Below are 18,792 nucleotides of genomic sequence, written 5' to 3' on the forward strand. Positions count from 1 at the left end.
TAGAAAACAGTGATAGAATCAGACACAGTCAGGATGGATATACAAAAGGGAAGTCAGATTTGAATATATGGGAATTCTTCGAGGATTTAATTAGTAGAGTTGATTAGAGTCATAGAGTCATAGAGATGTACAGCATGAAAACGGACCCTTCGGTCCAACCCATCCATGCTGACCAGATATCCCAACCCAATCTAGTCCCACCTGCCAGTACCCAGCCTAATGGATATGGTTTATTTATTTGGACTTTCAGAAGGCTTTTAACAAAGTGCTGCATAAAAGATTAATGTGTAATATTAAAACACATGGGATTGGGGTTGTGTATTAAGGTGGATAGAAAATTGGTTAGCAGACAGGAAACAAAGAGTAGGAGTTACGGCTTTTTTCTGAATGGCAGGCAGAGACAAGTGGAGAACCACAGGGATTGGTACCAGGACCCCAGTTATTCACAACATGTGTCAATGGTTTAGATGAAGGATTAAATACAATGTCTCAAAATTTGCAGGTAGAGCCATAGAGGTGTACAGCATGCTGACCAGATACCCTAAATCAATCTAGTCCCATTTACCAGTATTTGGCACATATACCTTTAAACCCTTCCTCTTCATATACCCATTCAGATGCCTTCTAAATGCTGCAATTGTACCAGCCTCTAGCATTTCCTCTGGCAGCTCATTCCATACATGCACCATGCTTTGCATGAAAATGTTGTCCCTTACGTCCCTTTTAAAACTTTCCCATCTCACCTTAAACCTATGCCCTCTAGTATTGGACTCTCATACCCTGGGAAAAGACCTTGACCATTCACCCTTTCCATGCCCCTCATGATTTATAAATGTCTATAAGATCACTTCTCAGCCTCTGATTCTCCAGGGAAAATAGCCTATTCAGTCTCTCCCTATGGTTCAAACCCTCCAACCCTGGCAACATCCTTGTAAATCTTTCCTGAACCCTTTCAAGTTTCACAACATCTTTCCTATAGCAGGTAGACCAGAACTGAGTGCAATATTCCAACATGGCCTCCTAACTCCTATATTCAATGCACTGACGAATAAAGGCAACCAACTGCTTTCTTCACTATCCTATCTACCTACAACACAATTTTCAAGGGGCTATGAACCTGCACTTCAAGTTCTCTTTGTTTGGCAATTTTTCCCAGCATCCTACTATCAGGAGTATTAGTCTTGTCTTGATTTGCCCCACCAAAATGCAGCACCTTACATTTATCTAAATTAAACTCCATCTGCCACTCCTCAGCCCATGGGCCCATCTGATCAAGATCCTATTGTAATCTGAGGTAACCTTCTTCGCTGTCCATTACACCATCAATTTTGGTGTCATCTGCAAACTTACTAACCATACCTCCTATATTCACATCCAATTCATCCAATTCATTACAAGAAGTGACACAAAGCTGAGTGAAGGGTAAGCTGTGAGAAGGATGACAGATGTTGCTGTGTGATTTGGACAGACTGAATTAGTGGGCAAATATAGGGCAGATGCACAATAATGTGGCTAAATGTGATGATTTTTGGTATCAAAAATAGGAAAGCAGATTATTATTTGAAAGATTGTAAGTTGAGAGGGCAATGTTCAATGAGACCAGGGTGTCCTCATGCACCAGTCATTGAAAGTAACTGTGGAAGTGCAGCAAACTGTACATTTGCCTTCACAGTAAGAGAATTTGAGTACAGGATCAAGCATGACTTTCTGCAATTATATAGGGCTCTATAGGCGAGTTCACGCCCAGAATATTGCATGTAATTTTGGTCTTCTTATATGAGGAAGGATGTTCTTGCTAGACAAGGAGGGCAGCTAAGGTTTATCAGATTGATTCCTGGAATGGCAGGACTGATGTATAGGGAGAGAATGAATCCATTTGGATTGTATTTACTGATGTTTAGAACATTAAGGGGAGGTGTCATAGAACCGTATAAAATTTTAAGAGGACTAGACAGGTTAGATCCAGGAACAATGTTCCCAGTGGTGGGGAGTCCAAACTCAGGGGTCATAATTTAAGGAGCTGAAAATGTGTTGCTGGAAAAGCACAGCACTGCAGGTGCTTTTCCAGCAACACATTTTCAGCTCTGATCTCCAGCATCTGCAGTCCTCACTTTCTCCTCATAATTGAAGGAGAAAGGATGAACATTTTAGGTCTGCAATGAGGCTAAATTTCTTCTCTCAGTGAATGCTGAGCCTGTGGAATACATGACAGAAAGTGTTGAGGCCAAAACCTTTTGTGTTTTCAAGAAAGTTAAATATAGCTCTTGTAGCTAAAGGGTTTAAGGGATGTGTTGGGAGGGCAGGATTAGGGTATCAAGATCACCCATGTTCATGGTGAAACAATCTCGAGGGATTAAATGAGTAATCCTGCTCCTTTCCTCTATGTTTCTCCAATCTTCTATGTTTCCTCTAGTGCAGCTCTTGTATCTCTTGGAGCAGCTGTACAGCCTGAAGTAGCTGTATCTCCTGGTGAAGCTGTTACTGTTGGAGCAGCTGTATCTCCCTTTTGAGGCTGTATCTCTCTTTGCAGCTGTATCTCCTGGTGCTGTCAATTCTTCTGGAATAAATGTATTTCCTGGTGTAATTATTTCTCCAGGTGCATCTGTTTTTCCTGCTGTAGCTGTATCTCCTGGAAAAGCTGTTTTTGCTGGTGCACCTGTTTCTCCTGCTGTAGCTGGATCCACTATATCTCTTAGTACAGCTGAATCCTGTTTTTATCAACCACACACCTCTTGAATTTATTATAGATATTATATCCTTTTTGTTCTTTATCCTTGTTTTCTCTTTAATGGGCATACAAATGACAAGATCCTCTTTGGTTGGTATGTCCTAATGCACCCAAAACCTATCAGCTGGACTGCATTGGTCAAGTCGATTAGTTCATCGACCTACAGCGAGAAGCGTTCACATTCCTTCAATTCTTGCTTTCGTCGCTGAAAGATGTCCACAGACAAAGATTCCACTCATCTTGCTACAGTGTAAGCAGCAAAAGACATAATATTGTTTCTTTCTTGTTCTTAAAATTCTTTGAATAAAGAGTCAGTGACCACAGTCATTGCTCCTTTAATTACTTCACCATCTCTGAATGATTTATTTTGTTTTGCCAGAAAGCGACAAAAGCAACATAATGCTTCAGTGCAGGCCTTACCTTTCATTGCTGGTTTAGAAGAAAATACTGACTGTTGAGCTGTCAAATGGCCTTCAGCTCATCAACTTTCTTTGTTGAAAGCAAGAGAGAACTATCATGAAATTTTCCACGCATCATTGTGAATTGCCATTCCAAATATCCCTTTTTACCTGCCGATATACTTTGGTGAGATATGAGGCAATTGCTGTTATCTTTTAACATTGTGAACAGAAATTTATTTTCCCGTTCCACATGTAAGTTGCATATTTTCAGTTTATTTTTGGATGATCCAGGTTCATCCCTCATCATTATCACTAGCCAGGGATGTATTTTTCACTAAGATAAAAAGCAGGTAGCACTAACTATTAGCCCACAGTCAAATACAAGCCTTGGTTAGAGATGTGTACTACAGTTGTTAAACAGCCAAGTACACAGGCTTATTTTAAAATTGGGAAAATTCAAGCATAAATTCTGCAGCCTATTGTGATTTTTAAATGCGGTTCTGGAAGCTGCTTTACCCTGCAGTTACTTCACTTTGTGATTCATCATGTCACTCTGCCATTGGTCATACTGCAGGTAGGCCTCTGGCTCTGCACCTCTGGAACATGCTGCTTGTTTTCAAGTGCGGAGACACAGGAGGTCACCTCTGTGGTCAGTATTTCTTTCTGGGGCTCCTGGTCAGCCTCCGTCACTTGGGCGGAGCAGCAGTCCGCTTAACTTCTATTCATCTTGCAAGAGCCTCCGAGCTCCAAGCAAGGTTTCTGGAAACGGAAGTCATGGAGCATCACAGCAATCAGTGTTAGAGGGAACACGAGCAATTTATTACAGAATGAGACTGAGATTGACTGTCAGCCATTCTGTGATCAACCAGTTGATTGTGACTTGTGGGTTGGAGATCCTTAGTGTAAAGTGATCAGACGTTTATAAACCTGAGAAAGCACAGTGATGGACATTAAAAGCTAAGATCAACACAGAAGTGATGCCAACTTACTACCACTAGACATCCTGAAAGATACGTACCTCAGCAAGTGGAATTCCATGGTGCACCCCCCACAAGAGACCATCTCATAGCTTATACCAGATCACCAATTCCATGTTTTGGCACAGTCACAACACAGTGCCAACATACAAGCTCCTTTTGATTTCTTGAAATCTTCTGGCTGGTAGGTACCAATGGTCTAGCAGTAGCAGTACTGTCAGTATTGCCAGGCCTTGATATAGTCACAATTCATGTGATTGAAATCACACCCACTCTGGTTGAACAGACCATAGACGACACAACTTTGTGGGCGGCACGGTGGCACAGTGGTTAGCACTGCTGCCTCACAGCGCCGGAGACCCGGGTTCAATTCCCGCCTCAGGCGACTGACTGTGTGGAGTTTGCACGTTCTCCCCGTGTCTGCGTGGGTTTCCTCCGGGTGCTCCGGTTTCCTCCCACAGTCCAAAGATGTGCAGGCCAGGTGAATTGGCCATGCTAAATTGCCCATAGTGTTAGGTAAGGGGTAAATGTAGATGTAGGGGTATGGGTGGGTTACGCTTCGGCGGGGCGGTGTGGACTTGTTGGGCCGAAGGGCCTGTTTCCACACTGTAAGTAATCTAAACTAATCAGTAAATATGACTCTGAAATGAGATATAAACCAGGTATCAGGATGGTTATGTCTGACACACTGAGTAGATTTCCCAACCCACACAAAGACGAAGACATTACTCTTGATGCTCCTCTTGATGTACTTGGCTATAAAATTTAAGAAGTTCTGAAAGCTGATGTGTTACGTTTTGGTCACAGTCAGTATGATCACTTGTAATCAACAACTGTGGAAGATAAGCAACTGTATGAGTTGCAAAACATTATTTTCAAGGAGACAGTGTTAAAGGAGTACCTTGCTCATTTTGGCCAGGCAGAGGCAAACTTGGTACATCAAGACAAATCATTTTTAAGGGCAAACAAGTTCTAATATCAAAAGCACAACATCAAAATATCATGTCCCTGGGCATAACTCTGTGCTGGCCAGGGTGGTATCAGGATAATCAACAACTGTTTGTATTCCTTTCATTAACATATATTATAAACAGTTGCTGCAGGTCATTTAAAAAAAATATTTCACAAATAGTGTTTGAGGAAACATATTGCTACCTATTTTTAAAAAGGATAAGAAATGAGAAACAAATTAAAAACCATCTCTGTTATGGCTATGAGGGGAGGTCTGTAAAATAATTTGATCCCCTATCTCTGTTGTCCATGACACCTACCCCAATGCTGGGGTAATTAATGCAGCTACAGTTCTGGAGGATTGCTTTCTCATTACAGAGAAATGTTGTGGTGGTTTAAACTGAGAGTCACCATGCCTCAGGTGAGGGCAATGTTGAGAAGGTGGAACCTTCATGGTAACCTCAGCAGGTAGAGGTATTGAACCCTCATTGTTCACGTTACTTTGTTACAGACCAGCCAATCAGCCAACCAATCCCTCGTGCATGAGTTCCAATGTGAACATCTCTGATGTTCTCTGCCAGTAATACTAATGTCAGCCTCTACCATTAGTGTTGACAAGCTGAGGAACTTGTTGGTTTACCATCCTGGTGAACCTTTCCCTCGTGAGGCCTTTAAGACTTGCTTCAGGGTTTGTACAAATCTCTCCACCAGGCTGTTTGTTGAAGGGTGATACCAAACTGATCTCACATGTCTGACTTTGTGATATTCTGGGTATTCCCCGAACTTTTTTGCCACTGTGGACCACTATTACTCACAACTTGTTTGGGGTCCCCAAACGTGGCAAATATTTCATCATTCATTTGGTCTAACGTTGCTTCTGCTGATGCCAACTTCATAATCACCCACCTCAAGCCATTTGGAGTAGAGATCTACAACCACTAGTAACATCCATCCCTCTATTGATTTTGTGTTGATTGAGGCCATTCCTATGTGTGAAGGTGTGACAATGCGCACGATTCCACTTTCTCTACAATTTTGGAGCTAATCTTCAGCAACCAAAAGTAACTCCTGGCTATTTCTTTCACTTACATCATGTTAGATTACCCTTGGTGCACTTGTTTCAGCACCTTTCCTCTTATCCGGGGAGGGATAACAACTATCATTCCCCAAATTAAACACCCATCTGATATGGACCACTCCCACCAACTGGACAGGTAAGGGCACACTTCATGGTCGTTTCCATGACTGATCCTCCCACTCAGGATTAGGTCTACCATTTGACTCAAAACTGAGTTGTTCTGGGTAGCGTTCCCCACCTGACTCACTGACACCAGTAGCTTGTCTTCCTGAGAAATGAATGTAATTTTCAGGTCCTAGTTGGGAAATGAATGTAATTTTCAGGTCCTAGTTGGGAACATTTGTATCCCCACAGCCTTGAGAAGGTAAATGCATTGTTGTGCTACCCTGCCTTTGTGTGAGTAGGCTGATGGTGGCAGTTCTCATCTCTGCAGGCGTCTGCTGCCATTGATGACATCACTGTATATGGGCTAGAAATTGTAGTTAATGAGATTTTGGAGAAGATTTGTAGCTCAGGTTGTGAATCAGATTGTCGACTTGCTCGCTTAGCTGATGAGTTTGTTTTCAGGTATTTCGTCACCGTGCTAGGTAACATTATCAGTGAGTCTCCAGTGAAGCATTGGTATTCTGTCCCTCTTGCTATTTATGTGTCTCAGTTTGTTGTGGTAGGTGGTGTCATTTCCGGTTCTGTTTCTGAGAGGTTGGTAGATGGGATCCGAATTGATATGTTTGTTAATGGAGTTCCGGTTTGAATGCTAGGCCTCTAGGAATTCCCGTGCCTGTCCCAGGGTGGATGCAGTGTCACAGTCGAACTGGTAGTCCTCTTCATCAGGGAACAGTCTGTCTTAGACAATATTAGTTATTTCAAATGTAAAAGCAAATCAGGAACCATATCACGACATTTTGTCCTGCACAGTGTCAGCTTGAAAGAGTGACACGTTAGGGGAGAAAAGCTCCACAATTTGATAACAATGTCTCTCCACTCACCTAAAGTTATCCAAGTCATACAACTCATTCACAAGTTTTTAAAAGAGAATACCATCTGTTATTCCCAATCCATCTTGTCTTCACCCTGGAAGTTTGCTCATGATCATCCTGTCCCACAGAAAGATGATACCACGTGATCCACCAGTTACCACTTCACTGTCCTTTTCATGGTAATTTCTGTAGTCATGGAAGCTGCTGGTATCTCTTAAATCCTCCATCATACAGAAAGCTCATGCTTAATCTATTATTGCCAGTTTTATTTTTGACATAACCATTCCATTAGTGATGATCTTACTTCTGTTACACATCTCTGGAGCTCTGTTGTTATCAGTCTGGTGATTTATTTGTCATTATCTTGGACATCCATAAATCCCCAATCCATCTGGCAGAGACCTAGTGGGTGAGCAATTAAATCACCAGGGTTACTTACTCAAATCCTTATGCACTTGGAGATGACAATTCCTTATGTCAACTTGTTCAGTTGTCAAAGGCATCCCAAAAATGCCAAGTTGAAAGGTGAGGCACTGTTGGTTGGGTGATTTTAATACAAGGGTCGAGAGTGTGTTGCTGGGAAAACACAGCAGGTTAGGCAGCTTCTGAAAGCAGGAGAATCGACATTTCGGGCATAAGCCCTTCATCAGGGGTTATGCCCGAAACATCAATTCTCCTGGTCCTTGGATGCTGCCTGACATGCTGTGCTTTCCTAGCAACACACTCTCGACTCTAATCTCTAGCATCTGCAGTCCTCACTTCCTCTAAGGACAGGAAGAACAGAAGTGCTCCTCTGATCCTTTGGCTTACCTGCTGCAGACTAATCTCCCCTCCATTCCTGATTCACAAGGTCCTGCTTTATGGTTTCAAGCACTTATGTGCACTTGTCTGGTACTGTTCCTGCAGCCTCACAACTAAAATGAACTTTGAACAAAAGTAATGCTTTATGGTTAATGCAAACCATGCAACGTTTTCCATAATTAGTTTATGTTTATAGCTTAGATGTTTGAGAGCATCTGGTTTGCTGGGTTCAGCAGGAGTCTTTAGTACTGGTTGCAAGAGTTCGACATACAGATTGAGCTATGTAGCTTATTATGACTGAGTCAGGAGAGGTCATATGGCTGCCACGTTCCAATTTCATTGGTTGGCTTCAACAAACATTTATGTCTTTTCAGCATGAAGTTATACCTTTCTCCAAGTAAAATATAATCATTTAGTTCATCAGGAACAATAAGAAGCCAACTGTAAGGTTTTCCTGAGTCAAAGAAAGACCATTTTTATTATCTGCCAACTCCCAGAAAAATAACAATATAATGTCAAACAAATATGTTTACAGGTTAAAAAGTTGAAAAGGCTTTGTCACCGGTTCGAAAGGAAAATGAGAAAAATATACAGTTTCAAGTTCTTAGCGTGTCCTTGAGGCATGAGTGTTTTAACCTGAGACCACAGTTATTTCATTGCTGTCCAGTATCCTTGGCAGTGATGAATATTCCATTTGTCCTTTGAATTCTCAGTATTTTGATGTTTCTTTTTAATCAGTTCTGCCACTGGGTACTTTTCTTTCTTGAGAGGCTAAGAGAGAGTGCTCTCTCCTGTTTGTTTCAGTCATAAATCCACCCCCAGTGCTCTGCCAAAAGTAGTTCATTGAAACATAGGTTTATTTTTGTGAATTCCATCTATGGAAGTTACATTTATTTAGGTTTGCTAATTGTAGGTGAGGTTCCATGTCCAAGATATGAAAATTTACACAAAGATACCAATTGAATCTAGGAGATGATGATTTGGAGATGCCGGTGTTGGACTGGGGTGTACAAAGTTAAAAATCACACAACACCAGGTTATAGTCCAACAGGTTTAATTGGAAGCACAGCAGTTCAGGCAGCATTCAACGAGCAGCGAAATGAACTGCTGTGCTCTTCCAGCACTACTAATCCAGAATTTGGTTTCCAGCATCTGCAGTTATTGTTTTTACCCTTAATTGGAAGTACACTAGCTTTCGGAGCGACGTTCCTTCATCAGGTGATTGACAATCACCTGATGAAGGAGCGTCACTCCGAAAGCTCGTGTGCTTCCAATTAAACCTGTTGGACTATAACCTGGTGTTGTGTGATTTTTAACTAGGAGATGATGATTTCTTCACCCCAAACCGAGTTTGATAAAATGTTAGTTTCTGCTCAGACAGGTTTTTTATGCTATGTTGATTACACAGAGTTTGACTAGCTTCTGTGGTTAGCTGCTTGCTGAGGTCATTTTAAGTCAATGTTTTTCCATTTATATAAAAAAAAACAATTTAGTCTATGGAGTCCCAAGTATTAAAATCAGATGATGGAATTTGAAAATCAGTCATCCCTCTTTTATCACTGTCATGACAAACTACAGGGACTTCAATGTATGAAACCAACCCAGGAACTGCCAATCAGGATAGAAACTGCAACTGGCAAATATCACTTGTGAATCCTTAATGAATTCCACAACAGTCCTTTGTGTAATATTTGGTGCAGCTGTTATCCATTTGAAGTAAATAAGTTTGAACCCATGTAAATATTGTACGTGTGGGAATGCAATGCAATAAATGCTGCACTTGAAGTTCGCTGAGAGAGAAATCACATTAATGCTCAAATAAACTTTCAGCTTTAATGTACATTAAGTTTCAGTGGTGTCCCAAGGGCAAGATGGGAATGTGAATACTTTCAGCTTTCATTGTTGGTCCCTTAATTTGAACCAATCAAAAGAGATTCTTCAAATTGTTCCCTATCTAAATTATTTTAAAGATATGGGGAAAAAATAGCACAAGACATAAAAAAAACTCAAAATGGAAATTGCGAAGGAGTTTGACAAATACTGAGACATCAGTAGTGTGGAGAAATGATGATGATGTATAATGATGCAATGACGATATTAGTGTCCCATGATTATGTAGCAAGAACTGGAAGTGAGAAGGCATTTTAGCAGACAGGAAGGATACCTTCTAAGCTGGAAATAAAGAGTTTATACAGGAAGTACCCCAGAGTTCAGGAAGCAGTACTTGGAAGATGAATTAGAATTCAATCTGGTACACACAATAAAACAGGGTTATCCTACAATAAGTTGAAGAAATGTTTTCTAACTTGACGAGGATATTTACTTTGGCCCCCCACAGGGAGCCTTAATTGTCATCAGAAATGTTCATGATATTATCGGTGCTAAAAGAAATACTCCCTCAGCATTCACTGCGGCTAGCGTAATAAACCAATGACTAACAAAATGTCAGAACATAAACTGTTCAGTTAAACTGTGACCATTTAGGTAGGATGGGTGTATTCTGCGGATGTAAATGGAAACTTAAATTCTCTATTAATGACTCACTGGAGGAACGGACACCACCCAGACCCAGTCATCCATGTCTTCCTTCTGTTGCTCTGTTGCAGACACTGTAAGACACACAAAAAAAGTTGAAGAGGCTTGTAGACAGATTCCAAAATTTGTGTCAATTACTAACTCCTCAGATATTGAATCAAATGCAACAAGACCTGGACAATATCCAGGCCTGCGATGAAAAGTGGCAAGTAACATTTGTGCCACACGATGCCAGGCTATGACCATCACTGAAAAGAGATAATCCAACCACTGCTCCTTGACATTTAATGGTGTTACCATCACTGAATCTCCCACTATCCACAACCTGGGGGCATCATTGACCACAAACTCAACTGGACTTACCATATAAACACAGTGGCTAAAAGGTAAGTCAGAGGCTAAGAATACTGTGGTGAGTAACGCACCTGCTAACTTCCCAAAGCCTGTCCACCATCTACAAGGCAGAAGTCAAGGGTGCGATGGAAAACTCCTCACCTGCCTAGATGGGAGCAGCTCCAATAACACTCAACACATCCAGGACAAAACAGTCCATTCGATTGGCAGCACATCTACAAACATCCATTCCCTCAATCATCAATGCTCAGTAGCAGCAATGTGTATTATTCACAAGATGTACTTCAGAAATTTATCAAAGAGAGCATCTTTCAAACCCAAGACCAATTCCATCTAGAAGGGAAAGAGCAGCAGATATGTGCGAACACCACTAGCTGTACATTTCCCACCAAGATACTTTCCATCCTGACTTGGAAATCTGTCATCACCCCTTCAGTGTCACTGCATGAAAATCCTGGAATTGCCTCCCTCAGAACATTGTGTAAACTACAGAATGCAGACTGCAGTAGTTTAAAAAAGCAGCTCACCACCATCTTCTTCATGGAAACTAAGGATGGGCAATAAGTTCTGGCCAGTCAGTGATGCCCACACCCCATGAGTGAATTTAAAAAACTGTGTAAAAAACAATCAATATCTGGATCATTGAGATTGTAACGCTCTAAAGCTTTTACATTTAGCTGCCCATTTCGTTTCATGAATTTTAGTATTGCGAAAACAGCAACTGTTGAAAATATTCATTTTCAAATACTCAGGAGATAAGGTAGCATCTGTGGAAAGAGAAAAGCAGTTAGAGTTTCAGAATGATGATATCTCATCTGTACTAGAAAGATTATTATTCAAAAACGTTTATATTTCAGGTTTCTATCGTCTTGCCTTTTTTTTGTATTCACTCATGTAGCCATCACTAGCTGTTCAGCAGTTATTTTCCATCCTTAGTTGCCCTTGAGGGAGGTGGTGGTGAGCTGCCTTTTTGAACCACTGCAGTTGACCTGCTGTAAGTTGACCCACAATGCCCTTAGAGAGAGAATTTCAGGATTTTGACTCAACAACAATGAAGGAATGATGAGATATTTCCCAATCAGGATGATGAATGGCTTCAAGGGAAACTTTCAGATGGTGGTCCTTCATATATCTTCTGTCCTTCTACATGGAAATGGTTCTGAGTTTGGAAGGTACTGTCTTTAGTGAATTTCTGCAGTACATCTCATTGATGGGACACACTTCTACTACTGAACATCAGTGGTGAATGAAGTAGATGCTCGTGAATATGATGCCAATCAAGTGGACCGTTTTGTCCTGAATGGTGTCAAGCTTCTTGAGTGTTGTTGGAGCTTCCCCCATCCAGGCAAGTGGGGAATATTTAATCCTGACTTGTGCTTTGTATATGGTGGACAGGCTTTGGGGAGTCAGGATGTGAATTACTCACTTCAGTATTCTTAGCTTCTGACCTATTTTTGTAGCCACTAGGATGTTGATGGTGGGGATTTCACCAATGGTAACACTATTGAATGTCAAGGGGCAATGGTTAATGGAGACTGCAGTAGTTTAAAAAAGCAGCTCACCACCATCTTCTTCATGGAAACTAAGGATTGTCTCTTATTGGAGATAGTCATTACCTGGTATTTCTGTGGCCCAAATGTTACTTGCTACTTGTCAGCCCAAGCCTGACATTGTCAAGATCATGTTGCATTTGAACATGGGCTACTTCAGTATCTGAGGAGATTCAAATAAATTTTTTTAGGGACGGCACGGTGGCACAGCGGTTGGCACTGCTGCCTCACAGTGCCAGAGACCCGGGTTCAATTCCCACCTCAGGCAACTGTCTGTGTGGAGTTTGTGCATTCTCCCCGTGTCTGCGTGGATTTCCTCCGGGTGCTCCGGTTTCCTCCCACAGTCAAAAAATGTGCAGGTTAGGTGAATTGGCCATGCTAAATCGCTTTTAGTGTTAGGTGTAGGGGTAAATGTAGGGGAATGGATCTGGGTAGGTTGCTCTTCAGAGGTCAAAAGGCCTGTTTCCACACTGTAAATAATCATCTAAAAAAAAAATGCTCAACATTGTGCAATCACTGGTACGCAACCCCACTTTTGACGTTATGATGGAGGGAAGATTATTGATGAAGCAGCTGAAAATGGTTGGACCTACTCTGAGGAGCTCCTGCAGAGAGGTCCTGGAGCTTAGATGACTGACCTGCAACAACCACCGCCTTTTTCCTAGGTGCCAGGTATGATTCCAACGACTAGAGAGTGTGCCCCTGATACCCATTGATTCCAGTTTTGATGCCACACTCAATTGAATGCAGCCTCGATGCCAAGGGTTGTCACTCTCACCTCACCCCTGGAATTCTACTCTTTCGTCCATGTTTGAGCAAAGACTGTCCTGAGGTCAGGAGTTCAGTGGCCCTGACAGAACCCAAACTGTGTGTTAGTGAGCAGGTTAATAGTGAGCAGGTGCTGCTTGATAGCACTGTTGATGAGACCTTCCATCATTTTATTGATGATCTTTTATGGAGAGAAGGCTGATGGGATAGTAATTGGCTTGTTTGGATTTGTCCTGCTTTTTATGTACAGGGCAATTCTCTGCATTGTTGGGTAGATGTATTGTAAATGTGCTGAAAGAGCTTGGCTGGCAACAGCAAGCTCTAGAGCACAACCCTTCAGTAGTCTTGCTGGAATGTTGTCAGGGCCCATTGCCTTTGCAGTATCCAGTGCGTCCAACCGTTTCTTGACATCACGTGGAGTGAATAGAATTGACTGAAGACTGGTATCTGTTGTGAGGAAGTCACTAGATAAGGCCATGATGGATCATCCATTTGGTACTTCTGGCTGAAGATTGCTGTGCATGTGTCAGCCTTATCTTTTGCACTGATGTGTTGTACTCTTCCATCATTGGGGATGGGGTTATTTATGGAGCCTCTTCCTTCAATAAGTTGTTTAATTTTCCATCACCATTTATGACTGGATATGGCAGAACTGCAGAGCTTATATCTGATCCTGTTGGTTGTGGGATCATTTAGCTCTGTCCAACACTTGCTGCTTTATGCTATGTGGCAAGCAAGTAGTCCTGTTTTGCAGTTTCACTAAATTGACACCTCATTTTAGTTATGACTGGTGCTGCTCCTGGCTTGTCCACCTGCATTCTGCATTGAACCACAGTTGATCCTGATTGATGATAGTGGTTAAGTGGAGGACTTGCCAGGCCATAAGGTTGCAGATTGTGCTAGAGTACAATTCTGCTGCTGTCGATGGCCCACAGTGCCTCATGGATGCCTAGTCTTGAGTTGCTAGATCCAAGTTAACATGTTAACATAATGGAGGGTATTCTCAAAGCTACAATGGGACTTCACCTCCACAAGGACTGTGCAGTGGTCACTCTTACCAATATCATTATTGACTGATGCATCTGCAGCCGCAGATTGGTAAGGATGAGGCCAAGTATGGGCTTTCCTCTTGTTGGTTTCCTCACCAACTGGCTGCAGACTCAGTCTCACAGCTATGTCCTTTAAGACCCAACCAGCTCAATCAGTAGTGTTGCCAATGAACCACTCTTGCTGGTAGAGATTGAAATCTCCTACCCAGAGTACATTTTGTGCATTTGTTATCCTCAGTGCTTCTTCCAAGCGTTGTTCAACATAGAGGAGTACTGATTCATCAGCCTTGGGAGGATGGTACATTATAATCTGAGGAGTTGCAAATGCTGCTGAACATTGTGCAATCATTGGCAAGTAACCCCACTTTTGACCTTATGATGGAGGGAAGATCATTGATGAAGCAGTTGAAAATGGTTAGACCTAGGACACTACCCTGAGGAGCTCATGTTCAACGTGAAGCCATTGGATGGGTAGTCAATGTTGAGGACTCCCCAGGGCAATTCCATCCTGATTATAAACCACTGTGCTGCCACCTCTGCTGAGAACAAGACAAATCCAGGATGGCAATGGTGGTGGCTGGGACATTGTCTGTAAGGTATGTTTCTGTGACTATAATTATATCAGACTGTTGCTTGTTTAACCCGTGAGACAGCCCATTTCATTTTGTCACTAACCCCCAGTGTTATTAGGGAGGAATTTGGAAGGTTGACAGGGCTCTTTCTGTCATCCTTTCTGGTGCCCCGGTCAATGCCAGGTGGTCCATCAGGTTTCCTTTTTTTTGTTAAGACTTTGTAGTGATTGATACAACTGAGAGGCTTGCTATACCATGTGAGAGGCAGTTGAGAGTCAACCGCATAGCTGTGAATCTGGAGTCACATGTCACACACTCCTCATACCAACATACCTTACTCTTCCACCTATTTCTCTCTCTCAAGATATCCCATCTGAATGCCCAATATTTACAAACAACATTATCTTGAGCCACCTTGCACTCATCTCTTCCAGTCACGCTCTACAACTATTGCCATTTCATCATCTCCATGCCTTCCTCTTCTCATAACAGCTGTCTGCTTTATTCCATTGCAGAAGGGAGGTCATAACTATAGGGAAAGGCAAGGGCTGGGGCTGGTCCTATAGTTCTAACCACCTCAAAGAGATGGCATTGGAAATTGGCAAGATGGCACAATCAAAGGGCATAGGTGATAGAAGGAAGGGGGTCCCATACAGACATGGTGACAGAATAAGATATCACATTGCCATTTGGCAGATAAGTCACTTGTGCTGAACTGCGGACATATATCTGAAATGTCTCCATCTGCCCAATATCACTTTGAACCTCTTCCATATGTCAGTTTTAATTCATGTCTTTTATCTCCGACAGACCCTTCAACAGTGGCAGAGGAGCTGAGCAGTGCTCGGAATAGGTGGCACACTCCCAGGAAACACCATTACGAGACTAGCACATGTTCTTTCATCACACCTCAGGGTGACTCCAGTATAGTTAAGTAGGATTTAAGCAGCAGTCGGTGCTGGAGACAGAGACAGCAGTGGGCAGCAGGTCAGGCAGTATCCAAGGAGCAGGAGAATTGACATTTCGGGCATGGGGCTCATACCTTCCTTGAAGAAGCTCTCTTCCTCCTTCTACAAGGATTTCAGTGAGTCCCTCTCTCACTGCACACCCCAGGTCATCTCCTCTTCCCTGAAGCTCTTCAGCCACGTTCTCAAACAGACTCGCTACCACAACCACATCTCCTTCCTCAGCACCTGCCTATGGAACCGACTGACCCCACACGGAGTCCGGACTATGTTCAGACCAACAAAATTTGGATTCCTGAAGAAGGGCTCATGCCCGAAACGTCGATTCTCCTGCTCCTTGGATGCTGCCTGGCCTGCTGCGCTTTTCCAGCAACACATTTTCAGCTCTGATCTCCAGCATCTGCAGTCCTCACTTTCTCACAGCAGTGGGCAGGCAGGCTCTGTCAGCTTGCTCTTCAAGCCCTATTTTGCTGACTGCAGATGATGAACTTCTAGGTCACTCAAAAAAAGGAAGTCTTTGAAGCAACATTGGGATATTTGTGTGGTTATATTCCAGAGACATGTACATCCTTGGAAAGGGAGCAAAGGAGTTCATCGCTACAAGGCCTGAGGCCCAATATATGATGTACTCTGTGCCCAACTGTACTGGCACCAACCTATTTCTAGGCCAGTAACAGCAGCCTAGGAATTACTAAAGATAATATTTGCTGACAATATGCAATGTTTTTGATGACATTCCTTTGTCCTCCATTTATAAGGCAGGTGGTAATCCATTAATTAAATTTTTTTCAAAATACACGAATGAGAACACTTTAGTTATTTGCTTCGAAGGTGATGTTCTTGATGCTCAAGGTCACAGATTGAATGCACAGTCACTGTTCAATTTTGAACAAGTGAGGACAAATGTTGGCCCAGATTCCTATTCATTCTATACAGTGATGGGATGATTGTAGAGATCAAACAGTAGAGTTCAGCTTTGACAAAGGGTCAGTTAGACTCGAAACGTCAGCACTTTTTTCTCCTTACAGATGCTGCCAGACCTGCTGACATTTCCTAGCATTTTCTCTCTTGGTTTCAGATTCCAGCATCCGCAGTAATTTGCTCCTATTTAGTAGAGTTCATATTGGTCGATGATTACCACACAATGGTTGAAATAAATAACTGAAGTAAGATGTGGTCTTGAAAATTATTCAACGTAGCGTATGACAATACAATGGAGGTCCTGCATGGTGGATCAGAGAAAGTAGAAATGGATATGTAAAATCTATACCAGGGAGAGCTGGAGAAAAGCTGCAGTTCGGTGGGTTTATGGACTCTGCATGTTTCAGTTAGTTGTAGAGATTTTTTAAAGTATGCTTAACCCTTGTTTCTCTATGATGACTTAGGTCTAGAAATGTAATGGTGTTGTACTGCTTATACGGGGTTGAAGAGTCAGCAAATCATCCCATATAGTGGTCAGTCTGCAGTCACATTCTGAGCTGGAAGGTCACAGTCCACATTATTGGCTTGAGCAATGAGAGAGCCATTTAGGGCTCAGATCTGATCTAAGATACAGATATGAAATAAGGAACCCAACAGTAGACTACCCACTTACCAATCTGGTTTATTTTGACCCATATTCAGCTGATGCCAGGAGAATGGCAGCCGGCAAAAGTTGAATTCAGAAGAAATCAACAAATATGGAATAAAAACTTATCCTCAGTATCGGCGGCCAGGAACCTACTGGGTTGTCTTTAAAAATCCATTGGGTTCATTGGTGCCTGTCAGGGAAGGAAATCTGTCATCCCTTCCAAGTCTGATCTACATGGTTGACTCTTAAATGCACACTGAAATGGCCCAGCAAGTCCCTCAGCTTTACGAAAGTGATACATGAAGTCAGAAGGAATAAAACCAGATGGACTGCTTGGCATCAGTTTAAGTACTGGAAATGACAAATAAACATCCAGCCCAGTTGAGCCTGCAAAGCTCTCTTCACTGACATCTGTGGACGGTCTCCGAGTCTAGAGAGGCTGTGGCACAGGAAAGTCAAGCAGCAGTAGAAAGTGAGGACTGCCGATGCTGGAGATCAGAGTTGAGAGTGTGGTGCTGGAAAAGCACAGCAGGTCAGGCAGCATTGGAGGAGCAGGAGAAATACCATTTTGGGCATAATCGCCTCATGACCTGTCTACACACTTGAAAGTCAAGTAGCAGCCTGACATAGTCACAATCACCAAATCATTGCTTAGAACCAATGTTCCAGACTCCTCCAATTCTATTTCTGTCCCACTGGCAAAACAGACCCAACAGAGGTGGGAGCACAGTGACATAAAACCAGGAGATAGTGACCCTGGGAGTCTTCAACATTGACTTTGAATCCCCATGAACACTCAAGGCATCAAGTCATATATGGATAGAGAAACCTCATGCTGACTATCACCTATTACCGACCCCCTCACTTAGCTGTATTCCTTCAACTTGAACACCATTTGGAGGAATTACTGAGGGTGTAAGAGCAGACAATGTATTCTGGGTCGGGAGTGTGGTGCTGGAAAAGAACAGCACATCAGGCAGCATCTGAGGAGAAGGAGAGTCAACGTTTTGGGCAAATGCCCTTCATCAGGAATGAGGCTGTTAGCTAAGGGGGTGGTGAGAGAAATGGGAAGGGGGCGTTGGAGCTGAGGGGAAGGTAGCTGAGAGTGCGATAGGTAGACGGAGGTGGGTGTAATCATGTGGTGATAGGTCGGAGAGGTGGGTGAAGCAGATAGGTGGGAAGGAAGATGGACAGGTAGGATAGGCCAAAAGGATGATGCCGAGTTGGAAGATTGGAAATGGGATAAGGTGGGGGGAGGGGAAATGAGGAAAGTGGTGAAATCCACATTATTGCTGTGTGGTTGGAGGGTTCCAAGACGGAATGACCGCAAAACCATTGCCAATTATTGTAAAAACTCATCTAGTTCATTAACGCCCTTTAGGAAAGGAAATCTGCCATCTTTACCTGGTCTACTCTACATATGACTCCAGACACAAAGCAATGTGGTTAACTGTTATTTGTCCTCTGAGATGATTTAGCAGCCCATTTGGTTGTATCAAACTGCTGAAAAGCTTCA

At 42.6% G+C, this 18,792-nt stretch overlaps 1 protein-coding gene across 1 annotated transcript in view; it reads right to left on the minus strand.

The window, feature by feature from the left end:
• LOC140481772 (uncharacterized) overlaps positions 1-18,792 on the minus strand; it is a 561,406-nt gene that overhangs the window by 92,043 nt on the left and 450,571 nt on the right. Inside the window, exon 9 of the mRNA XM_072578304.1 lies at positions 10,458-10,522. Within this exon, the coding sequence (XP_072434405.1) occupies positions 10,458-10,522 (65 nt within the window). The remainder of the gene's footprint in view (positions 1-10,457; positions 10,523-18,792) is intronic.

This window comes from Chiloscyllium punctatum, chromosome 10 (assembly GCF_047496795.1).
Source record: "Chiloscyllium punctatum isolate Juve2018m chromosome 10, sChiPun1.3, whole genome shotgun sequence".
In the NCBI taxonomy this organism is placed as follows: Eukaryota; Metazoa; Chordata; class Chondrichthyes; order Orectolobiformes; family Hemiscylliidae; genus Chiloscyllium; species Chiloscyllium punctatum.